The sequence below is a fragment of the Tupaia chinensis genome, unplaced genomic scaffold (genome assembly GCF_000334495.1).
Source record: "Tupaia chinensis unplaced genomic scaffold, TupChi_1.0 Scaffold139757_1, whole genome shotgun sequence".
Taxonomy (NCBI): Eukaryota; Metazoa; Chordata; class Mammalia; order Scandentia; family Tupaiidae; genus Tupaia; species Tupaia belangeri.
The window spans coordinates 2,515,664-2,538,260 of NW_006199637.1; the positions used below are offsets into that span (position 1 = coordinate 2,515,664).

At 49.3% G+C, this 22,597-nt stretch overlaps 1 protein-coding gene across 1 annotated transcript in view; it reads right to left on the reverse strand.

The window, feature by feature from the left end:
- Positions 1–11,668: 11,668 nt before the first annotated feature.
- Positions 11,669–22,597, reverse strand: part of DPYSL5 (dihydropyrimidinase like 5) — a 110,587-nt gene continuing 99,658 nt past the window's right edge. Inside the window, exons 10-13 of the mRNA XM_006162186.3 lie at positions 21,080–21,222; positions 20,390–20,597; positions 17,236–17,404; positions 11,669–14,833 (exon numbers count right to left, since the gene is read on the reverse strand). Of these exons, the coding sequence (XP_006162248.1) occupies positions 14,748–14,833; positions 17,236–17,404; positions 20,390–20,597; positions 21,080–21,222 (606 nt within the window). The 3' untranslated portion in view covers positions 11,669–14,747. The remainder of the gene's footprint in view (positions 14,834–17,235; positions 17,405–20,389; positions 20,598–21,079; positions 21,223–22,597) is intronic.

Consider the following 22,597-nt stretch of genomic DNA (forward strand, 5'->3'; position numbering starts at 1 on the left):
CTGCGGGGGAAGAGAGCACTGCGCAGGCGCGATGCGGCCACCGCTGTCAGTCCGAGCGGGGCGGGGCCAGGGCACCCGCTGTCTCCAAGGCAACCGGGCGGCGAGAGGAGGACGGCCCCTACCTCCACCTTGTCTTAGCAACTGCGGCAGGAGGTGGGGGGCCGCGAGAACAGTCCTTCTGGGTTGCCATAGCAACGAAGAGAAGAAACCGTCTTGTAAACGGACGGCGGTACCGAGGGAACGCGCTCACCTTGTCTCCATGGCAACTGGGAACAGCCCCTTCCTTTTTCCTTAGCAACAGGGTAACAATTCCTCCACCCGGTCTCATGACAGAAGGAACAGCCGTTTACACCTTGTTCCATAGCAGGCAGATGACGGATCCTCTCTCGTGTCCACTGCAAAGGGAAACGTGGAGCCCGTTTCTTCTCTTTCCAAGGCATGGGAGAGCGAAGGCTGGGCTTTATCTCCTCTCTTGGTTTATGGCTTCCAATCACAGTCGGTTACTCTAATCCCCAAATTCAATTTTCTGTCAAACGTTCCTTTTCGTCTCCTGAAAGGAAGTCTGCACGCTTTACCCCTAAATCAAACTAACAAAATCATCTATATACGTACCCTTGAGTTTTTATCAGCCTTATTGTCTCTCACGATGCATTTGTAAATAACTTTCGCTGCTTCTTGCCGATTATCTGGTTCAGATTCTGCCTTCTCATAACTAGCGCCCCCTTTGATGTATCCATTCGTGTGCCCAAATTCCCTATTCCAAATCTGCTTTTGTGGATCTCCCCAGTTCTTCTAGATCTCTCCACTTCCTCCCCACACCTGCTGTCTTCCTCCTCCACTGCTCTGCTCAGGCTTCAGGCTCCAGGGCACTCTTCCCACTGCGGTGCTCATTGGGCAGCTGGTTTCGGCTGCTCCCTCTCTCAGCCCTGGTTCCCTTGCATGTCTTAAGGTCACCTCTGTATTCACCTTGCACATACCTCTTTTACTACACACATATTGTAATACTGTCCTTTGTCTACATGACTGTGTCCCCAGTTCAAGCTATGCGTCCATGGCAGGCAAGGCTTTTTTTTTTTTTTTTTTTTTTTAAGAATCATTTATTTATTGGGCTGGCAGGAGGCGTGGTGGTTAAAGGTGTTGGATTCCCACATGGGCGACCATGGTTTGAGTCTCGGACCTGGTGGCTTGCTTTCTTGCTTTCCCTTTCTTTCTCTGGTCAATTTTTAAAAAAGTAATAACAAATGGAATAAAATAAATAAACATTTTTTAAAATAATAATTTATTATTACTATTATTTTAATTTGCTATAGGGCACATGCACTCACAAGAGACCACCAGGTCCAGGACTCGAACCACGGTCCAGCCATGTGGTAGTCCAGTACCCCAACCACCACACCACCTGCCAGCCCCTGGGCAAGACTTATTCATCAGCTCCCTCAGCATCTATCCCAGCATGGGACACACAGTAGAGTCCCGTAAACATTTGTGTAACTGAATCAAGTGAAAACAAAGATTTTCCCTCTTTTTTACTTTCTCTAGCCTAACTGCCTGGGAGTCTTGAGCAACAGTTTCCTTACTATCTTCGCACATACTTTATCTTCAGATGCTATGCTGCGGTTGCAGCTCTCCCATCCCCTTAGCTTTCTGTTTTAATGCCCGAACTCTAGCCACCTACTAATTGGCATCTGGCATTCTCTATTTCCTGTTTTCTCATCTGTAACTATTTCCCTTTCTACACTATCCCAAATGTTCCCACCTAGGAAAATTTCTTCACTGGGTCACCCTCTGTAATCAGTGTGAGTGCTTTCTCCATTCGCCATTCTATCTTTTCCTATCCCAGCTCTAATCAAGCCCTTTCGGTGAGCATCACCGGGTTCTGCTGGGCTCATTGACATGCTAGAGACACTGCGTGCTCTTGGAATGACTCAATAGGAAGAATTCATAGCCTAGCATTCTCCTCCAACTCTCTCTGTCTAGCACCCACACTCCGCCTTAGAACTATTGGTGTCAAATCGTCATGACTGAGGCCATTTTCTCAGGGGAAAAGAAGGAAGCAGATGGCAAATAAAGTGAGAAAAGAGAGAGACACAGCCCACTCCTGCCATCTAAAGCCATTCTTAGAAAGCAAAGGGTTCCTGATAGGTAATAATTCCCAAAACAATCCAAGGGGTGAGGAGCGAGCACCCAGGCACACTTCTTTTTCTACCCACTGAGTCGGGACACTGAAGCTACTCCTAGCTGCATCTACAGGATGTCTGCGTACTATAAAAACAGGGAAGAAATCTCTGACTCGGTTTACCTTGCTTTCCCATTCCTAAGTTCCAGCTTACCTCTATGACTGCAGGTGTAGACTTGGGTGGTGTCGATCACCCAGAGTAATCCCGAGACAATGATCCTTGAATCCCACCCCTTTGTGGCAGCTGGGGTAGACGACCATGCTACAGAGAGCTCCTGTATACCTCTTACCCAGATCCTTCTCATATTAACATTTTACCATGGGTCAGTTACTATTGCTGCCAAAGTAATCACTCTGGCTTGGTTTAAAATGACAGCATTTCATTATCTCCATTTCTGTGGAAGGGGAATTCAGGAAGAGCTCAGCTGGGTGGTCCTGGTTCAGGGTGTGATTGCAGATGGTGGCTGGAACTTAAACAGCAGGGGGCTGACTGGACTACACTCTCTTTTCATCTTTTCTCGAAACTAGACTGGGCTTTCTCACCACATGTTGGCTTCAGGGCATGTGGCCTGTTAACACAGTAGTTGAACGTTTCTATGGTATTACAGTGAACAAGAGGAAGGGTGCATCCCTTTTTATTAACTTGGACTTAGAAGTCGCTCCTTTGGGGGTCAGCAGGTGGCGCTGTGGTTGAGGCGTTGGACTCCCACATGGTTGAGTACAGTTAGTGTCAGGATCTGGCGGCTTGCTTTCTCACTTTTTTCTGTTTCTCTCTGGTGAGTGCATGAACTCTATAGCAAATTTAAAATAATAATGATAATAATAGTAAGTAAAATTAAATAAAAATTCTTTTTTTAAAAAAAAGTCACTTTTTTTTTCTTTTTTGAAATAGTACCCATTTGAACGTATCTGTGGTCGTATTTCACTGCAGTTTTCATTTGCATTTCCCTAATGATTAGTGATGTGGAGTAGCTTTTCATGGACTTACTATTTGTGTAGCTTATTTGGAGAGATGTCCATTCAAGTTCTTTGCCCATTTTTGAATTGAGTGGTTTTTTTTTTCCTGTCATTGAGTTTTTTAAATTCCCTGTATATTATATGTATCAATCCCTTGTCAGATACATTTGCGTCACAAATATCCTCTCCCATTATGTGGGTTGCTTTTTTATTCTGTCTTTTATATTGTCTTTTGATGAACAGAATTTAAAATTTTTCATGAAGTCCAATTTGTCAACTTCTTTTGTTGCCTGTGTTTTCGATATCATAGTCCTGGCTTTGGACATTCCTTTTTCCTTTCTCCTTTGCTCCTTAAATCTGCCTGTAAACATTGATGATTCCTAAGATGTCCATATCACTTTTTTTTTTTGGGGGGGGGGCGAGAGATTTTTGCTATAGGGGGCATGCATTTGCCAAAAAGACAGAGAGAGACAGAGAGACAGAAAGTGAGAAATCACCCCCCAGAGGGGATGGCCACGCCACAATCTCTTCTCCATTCTCCTCTCGGGACCTTGGGCATGCATGCACATGCGCCCGTCGTGAGTTTAAGCCACCAGGTCCGAGACTCAAACTGCGGTCGACTACATGGGAGTCCAGCGACATAGCTATTATGCCAACTGCTGGTCCCCCCATATCACTTTCCTCTCTCCTCTTTCTCCATATGTTCCCTGAGTGGCCTCATCTGTCCCAACAACTTCTGAACCCGCATTTTCAGCCTAATCAGCTCTCACAACACCAGACCTGTCTATGTAATCGCCTTCGAGACATTGCCAACTCTATGGACATAAGTGGCTCAGACTCAATTTGCTTAAAATAAACTTATTTCTCTTTTCCTTCCAAACCTGCCCTTACTATATCCTCTGTTATTGTTAATGTCATCCTATTTAAGAAAAACCGGAGTAATCCTAACCCTACCTCTTCTCCCTGGCTCCCAGAACAATTTCCAGTACTATCAATTCCACTTCTGTCTCTCAAATCTGTTTTCTCTTTATCCCCTTCACCTTTGCCATCTCATGTCTGGCTTATTCTAGAATCTCCCACCTAATCCCTGTCTTCGGCTCTCCCACCTCAATCCATCCTCAACACCACTGTTAGAAGACTCTTTATAGAGGGTAAATTTCTTCATATAACTCCCCTGCTTAAATTCCTATGGTTGAAGCAACTTCAGAGTATGAGAAATTCATGTCAGGAGACAGGGTGGAAGAGCTATAGGATAGTTACAATTTCTTTTCTTTCTTTTTTTGGAGAGGTTTTTGCTATAGGATATGTTCACTCACCAGAAAGACAGAGACACAGACATAAAGCAAGAAATCACTCCCCAGGGGGGATGACCACACTGCAATCCCTTCTCCTCCATTCTCTCAGGATCTTGGGCACACATGTATGTACGCCTGGCGTGAGTTTAAGCCACCGGGTCCAGGACTTGAACCGTGGTCAACTACATGGGAGACCAGCGACATAGCCATTACACCAACTGCTGGCCCCTCAAACTTCAAAGTAGACAAAGGCAGTGTAAAATAGGGATTAGGGGGGCCAGCAGGTGGCAATGTGACTAAGGTGCTGAACTCCCACTTGGTGGACCATGGTTTGAGTCCCAGACTTGGTAGTTTGTTTTCTCACCCTCTCTGTGTCTCTCTCTGGTGAGCACTTGTGCCCTACAGCAAATTTAAATAATAATAATAATAATAAAATTAAATAAATAATTCTTTAAAAAATGATAGGTGTTAGGAGCATGAATTGGGGAGTTAGGCAAGCTTAAGTGGAAATACATAAGCCACCACTTACAAGCTGTATGGAAAGCCATTCAGCTCAGCTTCTTCACCTGTCGAATTTCAGTGATAATAGCAAATCCTTCAGAGTTAATACAAGGATTAAAGGAGATCGTGTAGGTCAAGTGCTTAGGATAATGCTTGGCATGTGTGGGCATTCAATAAATGGTATCAGCTATCCTTTTTATTTAAAAAGCGAAGTGGAATATCCTTTAAAGAGACCATCCCAAAGCAGTTAAATTCATTGTTACGTACATGATCCTCTCCGTTGTCTCTCTAACTATTGTTATTTATAAGGGGAAAATCTAGCATTTATTTAGCTCCTGCTACAGCCAGGCATGAGCTGCGTGCCATTTCCCGTAACCTCCCTGGTCATCTTCTGAAGCTGGTATTCTCATTTTCATAAAAAGCAACCCAGAAAGGTTAATAACTTGGGGAAGATCACACAGCTTAGTCCAAATCAGATGTGGAGCTTGAACTTAAAGCCAGCACTCAAATCCAAACTTCCTTTATTATTTGTCAGTATGTCGTTTCACAAACTAACCTCTGAATATAAAAGCTCCAGTTGATTCATTTGGTTTATTTGTTTTAAGGTTTTTGCCACTGGCTGAAAATACAGAGAGAGAGAGAGAGAGTGAAAGGGAAAGTGAGAAATCACACCCCAGGGGATGGTCACGCCATGCTGCAATCCCTCCTCCTCCATTTCCTCCTGGGATTTGGGCAGGCACACACAGGTGCTCAGCATGAGTTTCAAGCCGCCAGATCTGGGTCTCAAACCATGGCTGGTCATGTGGGAGTCCAGCGCCGTAACCACTACGTCATCTGCTGGCCCCGAGTTGATTCATTTCTCTACTATCTAACACATGCCTGGTTGTTGCTCCACAGCACGTATTAAATGAAAGGGGAAAACTCACATAAGGAAACTTAACCTAGGATTGCCAGATAAATACAAGGTGCTTTACGTTTTCATTTTAGTGAAGCAACAAATAGATTGACCTTGAAAGGGACAACTTCCCTGGGGGAGCTCCATGTGAGAAGCTATGGCCCCTCACTCACATTCAAGGCTGACCTGACCCTGAGTTGCTCTGGGGACTGGGTTTGAGGTGTGTAATTTGAAAACATCTGCCTTTCCTTGAGCCTTACCTGTTCACCTTGGTTAGGTCCGTTTCCACACGCTAAAGGCAAAGGCGCAGCCATTCTTGGGCTTAAAGCGCCACCTGGAGGCCTTTGTTGGTAAGACCAGGCCCGGTGCCCTCTCAGGGACCAAGACTGGGAAGGAAACAGAAAAAGGCCAAACAAGACAGAGACCAGGTAGAAAAGGCCAGCCTAGAAGCGATAAGGGCCAGAAAATCAGGAGAAATATAAGCGGTCTTTCAAAAGTTCATGAAAAATTGTATTATGGGAAAAGTAGAAATATATTTCTTCTTTTTTTTTTTAGTACCCAAAGAAACTTACTTTAATTCCGTTTTTTGCCATGAACGTTCTGAAGTCCCCTCATGCCTTCCTGGCGTTTTCAGTGTGCAGCTGCTGCTGTTCTGGCCACCTGGGAGCGGAAGGCACTCTCCCCAGGAGGTTACTGCCCAGGGCTTCTCTTCTCTAGGATTCTCTGCCTCCCTACTCTTCTCCAGGCCCAAAGTCATTGCCTTGGGGGAAGCCTAGGCCTGTGTTGACCGAGTGCATTAGGGTTCACGCTTGAGTGTAGTGTTTAAAAATTTACCCTCAGGGACAGCGGGTGGCATGGTGGCTAAGGTGTTATATTCCCACATGGCCGACTATGGTTCGAGTCCTGGACTTCGTGGCTTGAAAATCACACCGGGTGTGTATGAATCCCAGGAGTAGAATGGAGGAGCAGGGATTGCAGCGTGGCCATCCCCTCCTGGAGGGTGATTTCTCACTTTCCCTCTGTCTCTCTTTCTAGTGAGTGCATGCACCCTATGGCAAAAATCCTTAAAAAAATATAATACCCTCTCTGCAGAGATCCATCAGACATCATTACCTTCCATCCAGAGGAGAATGAAATCTTTAATCTTATGTGGAAATAGATGGAGGTGAATTTTAGCTCCGCTCCCATCTTTTTTTTGGGGGGGGAGAGGTTTTCGCTATAGGGCGTGTGTGCTTGCCAGAGAGAGACATAGAGACAGAAAGCGAGAAATCACCCCCCAGGGGGGATGGCCACGCCGCAATCCCTTCTCCTCCCTTCTCCTCTGGGGATCTTGGGCACGCACGCACACACGCCCAGCGTGAGTTTTAAACCACTGGGTCCGGGATGCGAACCGTGGTCGACTACGTGGGAGTCCAGTGACATAGCCATTACGCTAACTGCTGGTCCCAGCTCTGCTCCCATCTTAAAATGAGAACCCACAAAGTAGTGAACACATGCACATTATGTGATGTTGGATGTTGAAGACGAACACGTCTCGATCCTTGATTTCATGATTACCCACTATGTGCATGCTTTGAAAAAGCCAGTGTACCCACAGAAATGTACCAGGATTATTTGTAAACCAGGAATCATTCTTTTAAAATTAAAAAACAAAGAACCCAGAAAGTATTCAGCAAAGTTCTTTACATGTAGTAGGTGTTTAATAAGCGTTACTTCCTTTTCCATCTGGATGGGGAGGGCCCTGCCGTTGGTGGGATTATCGTTCCTCTATTTTATCTTCCCAGGCCCAAGCGTGGAAGGGAAGGCTACCTCAGCATTTCCTTTTCCTCAGTCAGGGATGCAAGCGGTGCAGGTGCGGAAGGCAGTCCCTTCCCATCCCTCCTCATTCACACCCTTTCTTGGCCTGGCGTGTTTCCAGAGAACCCCCTCGGAGCTGTGGAAGCTCATCTCTGTAGATCCTGGGGCTGATCATAGCAGATTAACATGAGGGATGCGGTTTGTAATCCGAAAAACAGAAACAATGGGTGACACCTAAGGGGAGCCCCAGCAAGTGCAGAGTCGGCAGGATGGAGAGGCTGGGAAGCGGGTATCGTGGACGGTGTCCAGGACAGCTCACCCCAAAGCTGCCACTCCCACTCCCAGAAAACCTGGTGGCCCTTGTGGCATTTGTTCTCCTTATGACTATGTTGTTTTTAGAGGATTTCATCTTTTGAATATTTCACAAACATGCTATCTGCTGTGTGTGCAAATCTGGGGCATAGGATATTCACTTGGATACTCTCTGCCATTTTTTTTTAATAAATGTTTTAAAACTTTCTTTCTTTCTTTCTTTCTTTCTTTCTTTCCTTCAAGTCCAGGACTTGAACCATAGTCAGCCATGTGGAAGTCCAGCACCCTTAACCACCGCGCCACCTGCCAGCCCCCTCGCTCTGCCACCTTGACTGGATGACTTTCTCTTCTTCTGTGTAAAGGTAATCTGTGTGTGTGTGTGTTTGGGGTGCTATACCCGCTTGCTAGAGTAAAACAGAGAGACACAGAGAGGGAGGGAGAAGAGAAAGCACCCTGTTCATGGGGAATGGTCACACGGTCATTCGGCATCCTCCATCTCAGCTTCCTTTGGGGACCCTGGGCATGCACACACACGTGCCTGGCATGTTTCTAACTGCTGGGTCTGGGCCTCAAACCACAGTCGGCCTTATGGGATCCAGTTGCCTTAATCATCAGGCCATGGAGTTAGCTTGGGATCATGGCTTTTTAAAGAGTTCATTTATGTCTTCCATGAATGAGAGAGACAGAAACAGCACCCTCAAAAGGGCCTTGATGCCATGACCCACCCCCAGCCTCTGCCAGCCCCAGATCGCAGGCACGCATGGACCTCTGGATGGAGACTCGTCCGTTCCGTGAGCAGCAGGAACTCTCTGTCAGACAACTGCAAGATTATGGTAGGCCTTGAAACACAGCACGGAAGCCTGCTTTCTTTTGGGGCTCAAAACAGCCACAGTCCTCCCTTGGAGAAATTGGTTTCTAGTGGCTTTTGCTCCCTCAGCAGTAAAAGGATTAAAGATTATTCCTGGAGGTCTATTTTGCAAAAATTAATTCCTCTTCCAATATCTTGAAATTTGGTGTCACTGGGAATTGATGACCGAGAATAACGTTCACCCTGGTGGCAGTGGCTCAGGTAGAGTGCCGCTGAGTGATACTGTAGCCACATGGGGAGACTGGATCCAGGTTGATCTGAATACAATGGGAGTGCTTGTGATCCTGGTGGCTGGAGGGCTAGGTGTGGATTGTGGTATGGCAAGTACCCTGCCAAGGATGCCTTTCTCTTGCTCAATAAACATAAATCATATATGTATATATAAAGGAGTAATTCGCTTCAGGGCGAACTCAGAGAGCAAAACTTTAGGATAGTTTAAGATCAAGAATCCCAATAAGGCAAGAGGCACTGGGTGGGAGGCCCAGCAGGTGGCATGGTGATTAAGGCACTGGATTTCCACATGGCCAACCATGGTTCAAGTCAAGGACCCAGCGACTTGAAAATCATGCCAGAAGAAGGGATTGCAACATGGCCATTCTCCCTGGGGGTGACTTCTCACTCTCCCTCCCTCTGTCTCTGTGTCTCTCTCTGGCAAGTACACATGTCCCATGGCAAAGAAAAAAAAAAGAGGCACTGGGTAGAAATTTAAATAAACTCCAGTTCCAGTGTTGGCAATCTTGGATTTACAGGTAATGATTCTGTTTCTCTTCAAAGGGGCTTGGAGGGCTGTGACTCACGTAACCATGTCGTCAATCTGCCGAGTGAAAAATGGCATTCAGAAATGTCGGGACTCAAGGATGTCGGTTGGTTTTTAATAAATGTGAAAATTTTGCAATTCAAAAAAAAAGTCAGTGCATCCTGGTGATCTTAACCCACAAAACAGCATAGTATGAGTGTATTTATGCAAAGCTAAAAACTATAAAACTATAAAAATTAAGATTTTTTTTTGGAGAGGATTTTGCTATAGGGCACACGTGCTCACCAGAAAGCCAGAGAGAGACAGACAGAAAGTGAGAAATCACGGAAGTCCAGTGACATAGCTATTACATCAACTGCTGGCCCCCGAAACTAAGATGTTTTAAAATCAATTGTTAAACTATAATCTTAAACTCAAAATAAAGTGCATGTTATGGCAATGTTGTCAAATATCCTTTTATTGTCTTAAAACTGTTAAGGTTTCCTTCCCCTGCGTTATCGTGTGTCATGAGACCTCAAGGTAATTGACTCTCAGGCAGTTCTGTGTCAGCTTGGGTCTGTGTCTAAAGGTCAAACTGGAATTCTGAGTGGAGAAATCGAGGCTGATTCGTTACTTGCTGACTGGTTCAGGTTTCTTCAAATGCAGATTTTCATAAATGACCGTCTCTTACTATAGAGTCTGAATCTGTTATCTATTTATTTATTTATTTATTCATATAAAGCATCTAGCATGCTCCTGAGTGTCTTCTCACTTTTCTCTGCAGGTGGCCTGACACCAGGCGCACGACCTGTCAAATGTGTGGCCATGCTATTTATTCATCAAAACACTCACAGTGGATTTGTGGTCGTTAAGCAAATGGGGGTGTGTTCCCAAACCTGGTGTGCCGATTTTCACCAAATAGCTTCAGGTTTTGTCTTTGAGGATAAGAAATAAGTGACCCCATAGTAGTAGAAGCAGCCATTTCACGCACTCCTCAGTGTGAAAGGTTAATCAGGTAATCCTTTCTGCCTTCTGGCTGAGGTCTAGAAAGAAGGTGGAGGAGTCTTGACTGCAAAATTTGAGGGTACAGAGGGCCAACCCCGAAGGTGGAGCTCTGGAAAGCCAGGGAGCAGCCAGAGGCCCTTCAAAACCACACTGGTTTGGGCAGCCCTATGTGAGATGATTTTAGGATGCTATCGTTCTTTTTTATTTTTTTGGAAGAGGTTTTTGCTATAGGGCACGTGTGCTTGCCAGAGAGACAGAGAGATAGAAAGCGAGAAATCACCCCCAGTGGGGATGGACATGCTGCAATCCCTTCTCCTCTCGGGATCTTGGGCATGCATGCACACCGTCCGGCATGAGTTTAAGCCACCAGGTCCGGGACGCAAACCGTGGTCGACTATGTGGGAGTCCAGCGACAGTCATTATGCCAGCTGCTGGTCCCTAAGGTGTTATTCTATCAGCCATGCATTCTGCTGAATGGAGGGAGGGCTACCGGCTTCCAGAATGGTAGCCAAGAGAGCAGAAAACAGAGGGAGGGAGTGTAGATTTTTTCCCCTTTTGTATCTGATTCTTCCCTCTAATTATTCCTGTTTTAGATAACACAGTGACCTTGTCCTGGTTGATTAAAACCTTTGGCTTTGTTCTCATCAGGAATTCTAGATTCTCAGGAGAGTTACTCCCTTGTTTCCCCGATTTTCTTTCTGTTTTTTAAAGAGGTTTTTGCCTTAGGATGTGTGTGCTCACCGGTCAGAGAGAGACAATGAGAGAGAAAGTGAGAAATCACTTCCTGGGGGGTTGACCACTCTACAATCCCTTCTCCTCTATTCTCCTGGGATCTTGGGCACACATGCACACACACCCAGCATGGTCTTTTAATAGAATTATTTATTTAATTGTATTTATTTATTATTATTTAATTTCATACAGGGCACATGAGCTCACCAAAGAGGGAGAGAGAGAGCAAGCAACCCATCAGATCTGGGACTCAAACTGCAGTCGGCCATGTGGGAGTCTAGCATTCTAGCCACCATACCACCTGCTGGCCGCCCCACTGTGATTTTGAAGCCACCGGGTCTGGGACTTGAACCACAACCGGCTATGTGAGAGTACAGTGACATAACCGCTATGCCATCTGCTGGTCCCTCCCCCAACTTTCTTTTACTCTTCAGACTCAGCCAAGGCTTCCAATGAGCTGCCACATAATGGGAATGATGGGTCCAAGCCAAGTATTCTTAGCAACCAAGGCCTCACACCAGCTACTGCCTCTCCTCGAAGAAACACAACGGAGACCAGGTGAGAAGTAGCTACAGTTTAATACAAACCTGCACCAGAACACAATGTGTTGGGCTGTTCTGTTTTTGCCTCAAATGGGTGGCCAAAGCACAGGACCATGTGTCATCTTGGGGTTGACACAATCTTAGCACCATGACATGTACAGAGGCGTGAGGAAGTCACTTGGGTGCTGGGGCGCTGGAGGCTCCATCCTGACCCCAGGCTGTGCCTGCCGCCTCCGCAGCCGGAGCGGGTTTGAGTTTCCCCGTGGTTCTGTGGTTTCTGGGTCGGTGTTGGAAAAGCCCTCATCACAGCATCGGCTCGACAGAGACCTACTGTGAATTCCTAGCACTACACACACGCACACGCACGCACACACAGTAGCACAATTTTCTGGAAACTTAACCCCACAAACCTAGAGAGCAGCTAAGGCAAGAACAACAGAATTTATTCAGTAAGTACAAGACCAGTGTGAGAGCTGCGTTCAGTGCAACCAGAGACCCTTTGCTTTCCAGCCAGGAGCTGGGGGCCGTGGTGGAGCTGGCTGGAGCGCTGCACGGGGCAAGCCGTGGGTGGTGGGGGGCTGAGCATTCCTTGGGCTCCTTGAACCTCCTTCGATTTCCGTCTAGAGCTCCTGGGTAAGGGTGGGGTCTATGTGAGGATTGGGGGTGAAGTGGAAGGCTCCAGTGGGCCACGCCAAGATCTGTCCTCCCACTGGCATGGGCAGCCCTGTGTCGGGGCTGTGGCCGTGCATCCCTCGGGCGGAGGCACTCAGAGAAGGTAAAGCTTTCCTAGCGCAAGCAGGGATGCTCTGCCGCTGGCTCCCACCACTGCTTGGCTCTTTGGCATCTGCCTAAGGCCCATGGCCCAGCAAGGGCTGAAAGGGATAAGATGATGTGCATTGAACCAGGGGTCAGTGTCATGGTTTCCATGATCCAGGGTGGCTTTCCCAGGCCCGGGTCCCAGCTACTGTCCCCATGGCTGCCACTCTCCATGAGTCCCTTTGCTGCCTTTGCTTCCTAGGCTTTCAACTCTGTCTTCTCAGCCCAGAGGGAGCACAATGGGAAGGCAGGGAGTGAGGTGAGGAGGCGGATGTGGATGTGGCGTAATTCCTGGTGCTTGACCCGTCCCAGCGCACACAGTGAACAGGCACTATGCTGACTGTGGAGAGGAGAAAAATCCACCCGGGCACAGCAGAGCACGGTGCCTAGCAGCGGGGTACGGCGTCTAGTTGGTTAAACTCAGGTGGCCTCTCCAAGAGCTGCCACCCCTGCCCCCTCTCTCCAGCTCGGGTCGACAGCCAAGCTGTAAGGGTGGTTATGGACATATCTGGAGTCGGAGGGCTTACACTTGCAGGCCTCAGCCTCTGTAAAGTGGGGAGAATAACACGCCCCACTGCCGGGACGAGCAAATGAGAGCTCATTTCTGAAAGTACTTCGAAAGTAGGAAAAGCCCTGTGGGAATGTGCAGGGCAGGGACCCCGTGCACGCCTGGGGTGCTCACACCAAATATGCAGTGTGAAATTGCTTCCCCAAGGGAGAGGCGAGGCTTAACAAGAGCAGACAGCTGGGTCACTCCCCAGACCACAAGGAGTGGGCGGAGCTCACCCAGGCTCCAGTGTTTCCATGGGAACCTCTGTGGAGCTTCCGAGGCAGGGAGGGTCAGCTGGACGTGAGAGGAGACAAGGCCACAAGCCGGTGAGGGCTTGGTGCTGACTGCGGGAGTCCAGGGCACCCTTGCAGCAGTGTGGGTTCTCTGGCCAGGTCTTGCGGGCCTGTAGTCTCCCTCCCTGGCATCCTGCAGCCCCTGTCCACTCCCCCTCTCTCAGCAGGCATGAGGCCTCTTGCCAATCACACAGGAGGAGCGGCTGGGCTTCTGTCAGCAGGGCAGCTACAGGAAGCTGTGTGCGTGTGTGCATGCACGCACAGGGGCTTGGGGGTGGGGCTCAGTGCTGGAAGTGACCAGAGGCAGAGATGGGAAAGGCCACCTGCTGCCTGAAAGTCTCCAGGGCTGGCGTCCCAGGCAACCACTCAGAATGGAGGAACTTGGACTAGGAGGGGAGGGGAGAGGAGGGCATGGGCCAGGAGGACCACAGCCCGCCCCTCCCGTCTCTGCCCTGTGCCGTCTGGTTGGTTCGAGTGCAGCATCTCCTAAGGACCATGTCTATCCGGTTTCTATGCTATGCTAGGGACACGAAGCACCGTCACTTTCACAGGATGCACAAACAAGTCAAACCAAACCACTGCGCAAACCAAACGTGCAAAACAAAACCATTTACACGCGCCTGGCACCAGTCTTGTGCCCACCCGGCTACCCTCCTGGGCCCATGACCGCTGGGGAGGGGGGTGGCTGGGGAGCAGAAAGAAGCTGGCAAAGGGCACAGAATGTCCTGACCACTCCCACACCCAGGTGTCCCAACCACACCCTCACAGGGACATCCTGGGCATGGCGGGAAGCTGACACCTGTCTGACTCGGGAAATGTCACCATGGGGCCGAGGAGAGTGGGGAAGGGAGGCCTGTACTCTTAAATCGCATCTGCTAAAGTGCGCTGGAGAACTGGCCGGTCAGCCAGGGCAGGGCACTGAAGCCAGGGCTTCTGCAGAGCCAGCCCGTGGAGGCAGGTGAGGGAGGGGCTGGGCCAGGCTCTATGCATCGGGCTCTGTGCATAGTGTGGGCTTCCTGGGCCCCAGAAAAGCCCGCCGAGGCCAAGGCAGGAAAGGACGAGAGCAGGAGAACACGTCTCAAAGTGCCTGTTAGGGTTGGCTCGAAGCACAGTGAATCACGTTTCCGACAGGGGAGGGCTCCCGGGTCCTGGGTCCCCCCTTGGTGGTGTGCTGCCCAGCCCAGCCTCTCCCGCCCCCTGCAGCTGCGGCCGGAGGGTGTGTGGGCTGGAGGCAGCGGTGCATCCTCACTCGGAGGGAGCTGGTCAGTGCCTTTACCAAATGCCGCTTGACCTGCCGCCGGGAGGAGCGAGGATCCGAGCTGAAGCTCGCTTTGGAACGTGGTCGTCGATCTGAGACCCTGCAGGGAAGAAGCAGAGGGTGAGCTGCTGGTTCTTGCCTAGGTGACAAACCACAGCCATTGTCCAAGGGAGGCCTGTAACGTGCAGGGGCCGATGAGAACTAGCCCTCCATACACATTCCCTCTTTAATCCTCAATATGACTCCATCTGGCTTCACAGATGGGGAAACTGAGGCTTGGGGAAGGCGAGGATCTTGCCCCACATTACAGTGTATGAGGGCAGAGCCTGCATCTGAGCACAGTTCTTCTGGGTTCCGAGCCTCCATTATTAACTGACTTCCCGAGCCTTATACATACGCCTCTGTGTGTACGGAGGGGGGTAGGGGGTGCCCCATTGTTCTGGAAAGGGGAAGAACCACACCCCAAAGGTCTCACATCTTGAAATACTAAGACTTGGTTAGAAAGAGTGGGCCTAGCACTCCGTGGAGCAGCGAGATATTCATCCACCTGCCCCACCTGGAATAGGCAAGGTCTGGGGTGGAGGGGAGGTGACAGGTTGCCCGATGTCTGCTGTGTCCAGAGGACTTTCTGCCTTGGCTTCGCTGGTGGAAGCAGAAAGGACACTGGCCAGTGAACCCACAGCTCTGGGGTCTCACCGTCTCTCATGGAGCCAGCTGGTGGCCGAGGGAATCCCCGCCTCCTGGTCTGGCCAGGCTCCCAGCTTCGAGTCCCATCACTGGTGGGAGTGGCAATGGCCTCTCGCTGGGGGAGGCCAGCACTTGTCTCACGATGAAATGGGCTCCATGAGGACTGAGAGAGGTGGAGGGACGCCCCCTCCCACAGGCGACTGGCACCCCCTACAGAAGCCCTGGGCCCTGGCAGGCAAGCTGCTCCCTCAGCACCACCCGGGTTTGCCCTCTGCCTCCTGGGTTGGGGTGGTCTGTGTATGGTCTCGTTTGAGCCGGTGAACCCCATGCTCTTCACCTGGATTCCCTCATTTAACCCCAAGCTCAGCTGTCTAAGAGAAGGTTCATCTTTGTTGCTTTGAAGGACCTGGGTCTAGGCCCTCTGTTCTAGCCTCGGCACACCCCTGGCAGGGAGGACGCTTGGCCTCCCTCTGGGCTAGTCCTGAAGGCAGCTTGGCTAGGCTCAGGGAGACCAGAGGTGACAGTTTCACCAAAGCTGCTGAAGGAGCAGGGCACTTATGCCTGCTTGCTCCCCACAGAGGGATGTGGTGAAGACACGCATCCTCCCCTGCCTCCCCTGGCTCAAACACTGCAGAACACCCGAGGTGTCTATCATTGTCAACAATGAGGCCCCTGATACAGAGAGCCACACCTAGAGGAGCCCTGGGAGGGGCGGGAAACCGCAGATTTTCTTTTTCTTTTTTTTAATAATTATTCCTACCTTAAATCGCTATATATCATTTAGATTGTGAAGAGCCTTTACCCAGCATGATATACGCCTCAGTCCAGCCCGGTTGAGACTATTATACGTATCCTCGTCAACAGATGATAAGCCTTATCTGTGTCCCACAAGTGTCTTCCCTCTCCATTCCCCCCAAATTCCCTACATAAAAGTATTAAAAATTGTAATGGACACTAAAAACCACAGATCTTAGGACAGGGGGCCAGTTGGTGGCACAGCGGTCAAATGTGACACTCTGTGAGGGCGAGCCACGCGGGAAGGTTCCAGGCTCACATCTAGAGACCTCCCTGAATATGCTGGGCCAGGATCCAGGGCAGACCGAGCCGGGGGTGGCTTGTGGCATCAAGACCCTGCTGGGAGTATCATCTGTCTCTCTCTGTCTGTCTGTCTCTCATTTGTGGAAACAAAAATACGCTTAAAAATAAATGAAAAAAGAACGTGTACAGGATGTTGCCGGGAAGCCAGGGCAGCCTCCGACTAATTGGGGACAGGACATGACCCTAAGGACAGAAAGATAAATAAACGCAAAATCAGAAGTCGAGAGAGAAAAGCATTTTACTTAAATAAATGAAAGTATCTCATACAACTCCTAGTTATAAAGAAGTCAGAGGCAGAGTAAGGGACTATGTGTGGCAGGCTGGCGGGGAGGGGAGTGATGGAAACAGGACAGGCCCTTTAGAGAGGTCGACTGGGGGTGGGAAGAGGCCGTGGGGAGCAGTCCCAGGGACACGGGAAGGGCTGACCCTGCAGAGCTCACATCATCTCTGGGAACTGCTGTGTGCAGGGCTCTCAGGACAGTTCAAGGGACAAAACTATTGGCACTTAGAAACCGCGGGGAAAGACCCAGGTGGGCCACGGGACCGAGAGTCCACATGTCCCCGCAGTATGTGTGCGTCCCTAACCACAGACCTGGGAGGGAGTGGGAGGAGACCTAAGGGAAAAGCAGGCACAAGTCCCCCTTCCTGGTGGGGGTGGGGGTGAGAGGGACTCTCTTCCTGCCCCCTGCCCTCTTCCCACCACACCCTTGCTCTTACCAGACAGGCTGAAGCTGGATTCGTGAAGGTCCCGCATGCCCCCGTGTCGGGTGACAGGCCGGGTAGGAGTGTCTGCAAGTGGAGTTCCCATCTCTTTTTTCCCAGGATTCACAACCACAGCGACATCCCCCAGGTAGGGAGTACGATCCACTCCCTTCACCTTCAAGGTCTAGAGAAGGGTGCAGAAGGAACAGAAAGGAAAAGACAGCATCGTCAGCGTCAAGTGGCCAGCGCAGCCTCCTCGGTGCTGCCAGGGCACCAGACGCTGCTCAAGACTAAATTTCTGCAGGTGACCAGGGCTCCTAGGGAAGCCCAGGTCCTCTTTAAGCCCAGGGTCCAGGGAATTTTTTTCTAGTACCTCCTAGATAGTGTGCATGTGTACACATGTGAGTGCATGCATGCATGTGCGTAGAGGAGAGATACTGGGTACTCCTCGGCATTGGTGGAGTCCTTAGAGTTCTGGGGTATTCGGCTTCACAGGACAGCCCTTGCAAGGAACAATGCTATCCTCTCCCTTGTCAGGCTTCCAAGAGGCTATGCCTTTCTCTGTGGTCTGACAAGCGTGTGAGAGTAGAGGCTAAATACAGCAGATCTGGAGATAAGAGGCCCCCAGGAGCACGCGAGTTCACTGCATGTACAAAGGCAGTAGAGTTCAGAGCCGAGGCCCTGCATCCAGAATGTCTGGCGTCCAGTCCCGACTCTGCCTCTTGCACGCTGTGTGACCTTGTGTGAGTTACCTAACGCCTCGACGCCTGTTTTTTTTTTTTTTTTTTTTTTTTTTTGAGAGGTTTTTGCTATAGGGCGCATGCGCTCGCCAGACAGACAGAGAGAGACAGAGAGACAGAAAGCAGGAAATCACCCCCCCGGGGGGGGTGGCCACGCCACAATCCCTTCTCCTCCATTCTTCTCTCGGGATCTTGGGCACGCACGCACACGCGCCCGGTGTGAGTTTAAGCCACCGGGTCTGGGACTCGAACCGCGGTCGACTATGTGGGAGTCCAGCGACATAGCCATTACGCTAACTGCTGGTCCCTACGCCTGTTTTCTTATTTGTAAAATTAGGAGAATAATAGTGCCTACATCACAGAGTTGTTACGAGATCAACTGAACTGACCTAGCAAAGCTCTCAGAACTGCTCTGACGCTGGCGAGCGACATAGCGGTACCGGCAGAAGGCTGCTCCGGTGCTTTGTCACATTAAAAAGTGCTGCTGAGGAGGCGGCGGTATGCTGGCGAGTGTGCACCTGTCTGAAGGAGCAGCACAGACCGTCTGCAACTGCGCAGCCCTCCCAGACATAACCTCAGTCTCTCTGTTGCGACAGACAACAGACACGAGTGGTTTCTGGAAGGCTATTCCGTCTACATATTCCTCCCTAGTCTCTTTTACTTTTTTTTTTTTTTAGATTATTTGCTCTGACACATATGCTTGCCAGAGAGATAGACACAGACAGAGTGAGCAAGGGAGACTGAGAAATCACCCCATGGGGGGATAGCCATGCCTCCGTCCCTTCTCTGTTTTCCTCTCAGGATTTTGGGCATGTACACACATGCACCCAGTGTGATTTTTTCAAGCTGCCAGGTCTGGGATTTGAATCGTGGTTGGCCATGTGGGAATCCAGTGCTTCAAGCACCCTGTTACCTGCTGGTCTCCTCTTTTCCCTCTCTTTTAAGTATTTTAAATTAATTAATTAATTTACCCTATGAGTAAGAGAGACAGAGCACCGCTGACAGATTTATCTTGCGTTTTGCATGGTGGGCTTTTAGAAGCCTGAAATATTTTCTCTGTCTTTTTATGCTGCTACTTCTTAAAAATCATTTTAGGGACAGGTATATCCTGTTAGCAGATTTTTTTTTTTTTTCCAAATTGAGATATAATTCACAGACTATAAAATTCACCATGTTAGAGTAGACGAGGGAGTGGCTTTGGTATATTCTCAGGGCTGTACCACTGTGACCACTGTCTCATTACAGAACACTGTCACCATCCCAGGAAGAAGCCCCATAGCCATTAGCAGGCACTCCCCTATGCCCCTCCCCCAGCCCTCGGCAACCACCAATCTATTTTCTGGATGTCTCACGTAAGTGGAATCTTACACTCTGTGGTCTCTCGTGTCTGGCTTCTTTCACATAGCATCATGGCTTTGGGGTCCGTCCACGTGGCATGGGGCATTTATCAGAACGTCACTCTTTTTTATGGCTGAATAATATTCCACAGCTAACAGCTGATGATGAACACCTGGACCAGGTCTGTGTTTTGGTCTTTGTGAATACTCTGCTATGTACTACTGAGTACACGTTTTGTGTAGACCGGGTTTTCATTTTTCCTGGGTATGTACCCGAGTGTGGAGTTACTGGGTCTCATGGTAATGCTATGGTCGACACGTTTAGGGAACTGCCAAACTGTTTTCCACAGCGGCTGCACCAGTTGACATTCTGTCTAGCTGCAAACGAGGGTTCCAGTTTCTTCCCATCTTCAGACACTTGTTATTTTTCGTGGGTTTTGGTCATCATCACTCTTTGTCAGTTCTTTTTGCATGTGAATATGTCACTCTTAGAGTTCTTTTATTTTTTTAAAAGAATTATTTATTTATTTAATTGCATTTATTATTATTATTATTATCATTATTGTTTTAATTTGACCAGAGAGAGAGAGAGAAAGGGAAAGGGAGAAAGCAAGTCGCCAGGTTCGGGATGCAAACCATGGCTGGCCATGTGGGAATCGAGCACCTTTAACTACCACGCCGCCTGCTGACCCCCCTCTTACAGCTCTTTCTGCACATCCCCCAGGAGTGGGGCTGAAGCTTCCTGCCCGTCACCCACAACAGGGTGGCATTTTGGAGATGTGGCTTATCTGGGAGATCCTGAGTGTGTGCATGGGTTTCACACTGAGATAACTGGGCATGCTTTTGCAGGCTGCCCAAACATGCTCTCCCACAGCAGGCCTGGCTTTAGGTTCCTTTGCTGCTAGCCTCCGGAAGAGAAGTGGTCTTAGGGACTCTGAAAGCGCTGGGACCTCAGGTGGAGAGCTGGTTTCTGACACTAGCTTTCCCCTGCCCCACCACACACTTCCCATCAACACTGGAGAGATGGCAGGAGGATCCGGAGGGAAGGGTCATTGATCCTCCCACACACAGCTTCCCCCCTTCCATGGGTACCTTCTCTCTCTGGACCAGCTTCTTGTAGACAGTGTCTGGGAAGGACCTCAGGGGACAGAACTTGCCAGTGCCCTCGGCACACATGAAGACGCCGTTCTCGTACACAACACGGCCCCGGCTGATGGTGACCAGCGGCACGCCGTGGCAGCGCATATTCTCGTAGAGGTTGAAGTCGCCTCCCTGAACCTGGGTGCTGGCTGAGATAGTCCTGGCGGAAGAAAGCTTTGATAAGCACAGACGTTACAGCTTGACGGGAAGGGATGATGGGCAGTAAGAAGGGAGGATGCTCAGTAGGGACAGGTAATGCTCAATGGAAAGGGGTGATCCCCCAAAGCTGGTTGTTAGGGGCTGAATTCTGTCCCCTCACAATTCACATATCTTGGTCCTATCCCCCAGTGTGACCGTATCTGGAGACAGGGCCATTACAGAGGTAATTAGTTAAAATGAGGTCATGAATGGCCGTAATCACACCTGCTGGGTGTCCTGAGAGGAGAAGACTGGGCACCAGGCATGGGCACACAGAGGAGAGACCGTGCCATCACCCAGAGAGGGCAACTGTCTGCAAGCCAGGGCCGCCATACTCCTCTGTGCTAGGAGTAGTGCACAGGTGGTTTGCTTTGGGGAGTTCTGTAACGCGAGTTCTTTAAACCCCAAGCCCCTGGAGCCCTGGAAACTAGCAGCAAATGTTACTTTGTGGCTTCTGGGTCCCACACCACCACATCGGCATCGGCTCCAGGGATGATGCGACCCTTGCGGGGGTACAGGTTGAGAATCTTCGCTGCATTGGAACTGGTCACTGCCACGAAACGGTTCTCATCCATCTTCCCTCCAACCTGAAACATTGCCGAGTGTCAAATCAACCAGCCTCCACGTGTGTGCCTCAAACCCCTCGTCACCTTTGACCCTGGCCCGTGGGTCAGAATAATGGTCTAAGGAGGGCAATGCCGTGGGCGACCACCTCCGATGCCTGGTCCCGTGTGTTCATGTCCTCTCTTCTAAAAGCCTGCCTGCCGGTGCAAGTTGAGCCCCACTTTGTAACGCCAGCTCTGCTCAGGTGCCCACCGTGGAAGAGGCAGGAGCCTCCCTTCAGCTACTAAGGGGGGGAAGTATCCTATTGCCCTCCTGACCCACCTGCCCACAAACGCACCATGGATTCTCTCCGAAGATTTCCCAAACCATTTTCTGGGCCCTCCCTAAACTGGTGGCTTAATCTTGAGGATTTCAAATCTCTTTGATGAGTCTCATACTCTTGGCTGAATCTCATCTGTGATAGACCAAGACCAAAAATCCTAGGGCCAGCATGGGGTGTGGTGGTTAAGGTGCTGGACTCTCACGTGGCTGACCATGGTTTGAGTCCTAGACCCAGTGTCTTGAAAACCATGCCAGGTGTGTGTGCATGTGTGCCCAAAATTCTGAGCATGGATGGGAAAGGATGGAAGCGTGGCCATCTCCCTGGGAGGGTGATTTCTCACTTTCCCTCTCTCTGTCTCTCCCCAGGGAGTACACAAGTCCTATGGCAAAAATCTAAAAAACAAAACAAAACAAAACTAGATATACACACACACACACACACACACACACACATATATATATATATCATATATATATATATCATGGGCAGAACAGATGGTATTCAAATGAAATCCCAGTCTCTATCGATTTTTGAAAAGCAACCAGGCAGCATGTATCAAGAGCCTTAGAAATGTCCATATTCCTTGGCCCAGAGATCTGCTTCTGGGAATCTGTCGTGAGGAAATAATTAAAAATGCTTATGTAAGAAGAGGTACTCTATGGCATTTGTGAGAACAAAACTGAAACAGCCAAAAGTTCCAAACAGAGGGAAGGATTAAAGTGTGGTCATTCTAGTGGGGGAAATATTATCCAGCTACGAAAAAGAAGACGTTTTTGAAGATTTTTCTTCTTTATGAATATAGGGAAATACTCAAGATATACTATTATATGAAGAAAAAAAAGGTAAACCCAGTTAATAATGTATGATGGAGGCCAGCTGGGAGCCTGGTAGTTAAGGCTCTGGACTCCCACATGGCCGACCATGATTTGAGTCCCGGACCTGGCAGCTTGCTTTCTCACTTTCCCTCTCTCTCTTTCTCTGTCTCTCTCTGATAAGCGCACATGCCCTATAGCAAATTAAAAATAAATAAATAATATTAATAAAATTAAATAAATATATATATTTAAAAATGTGTG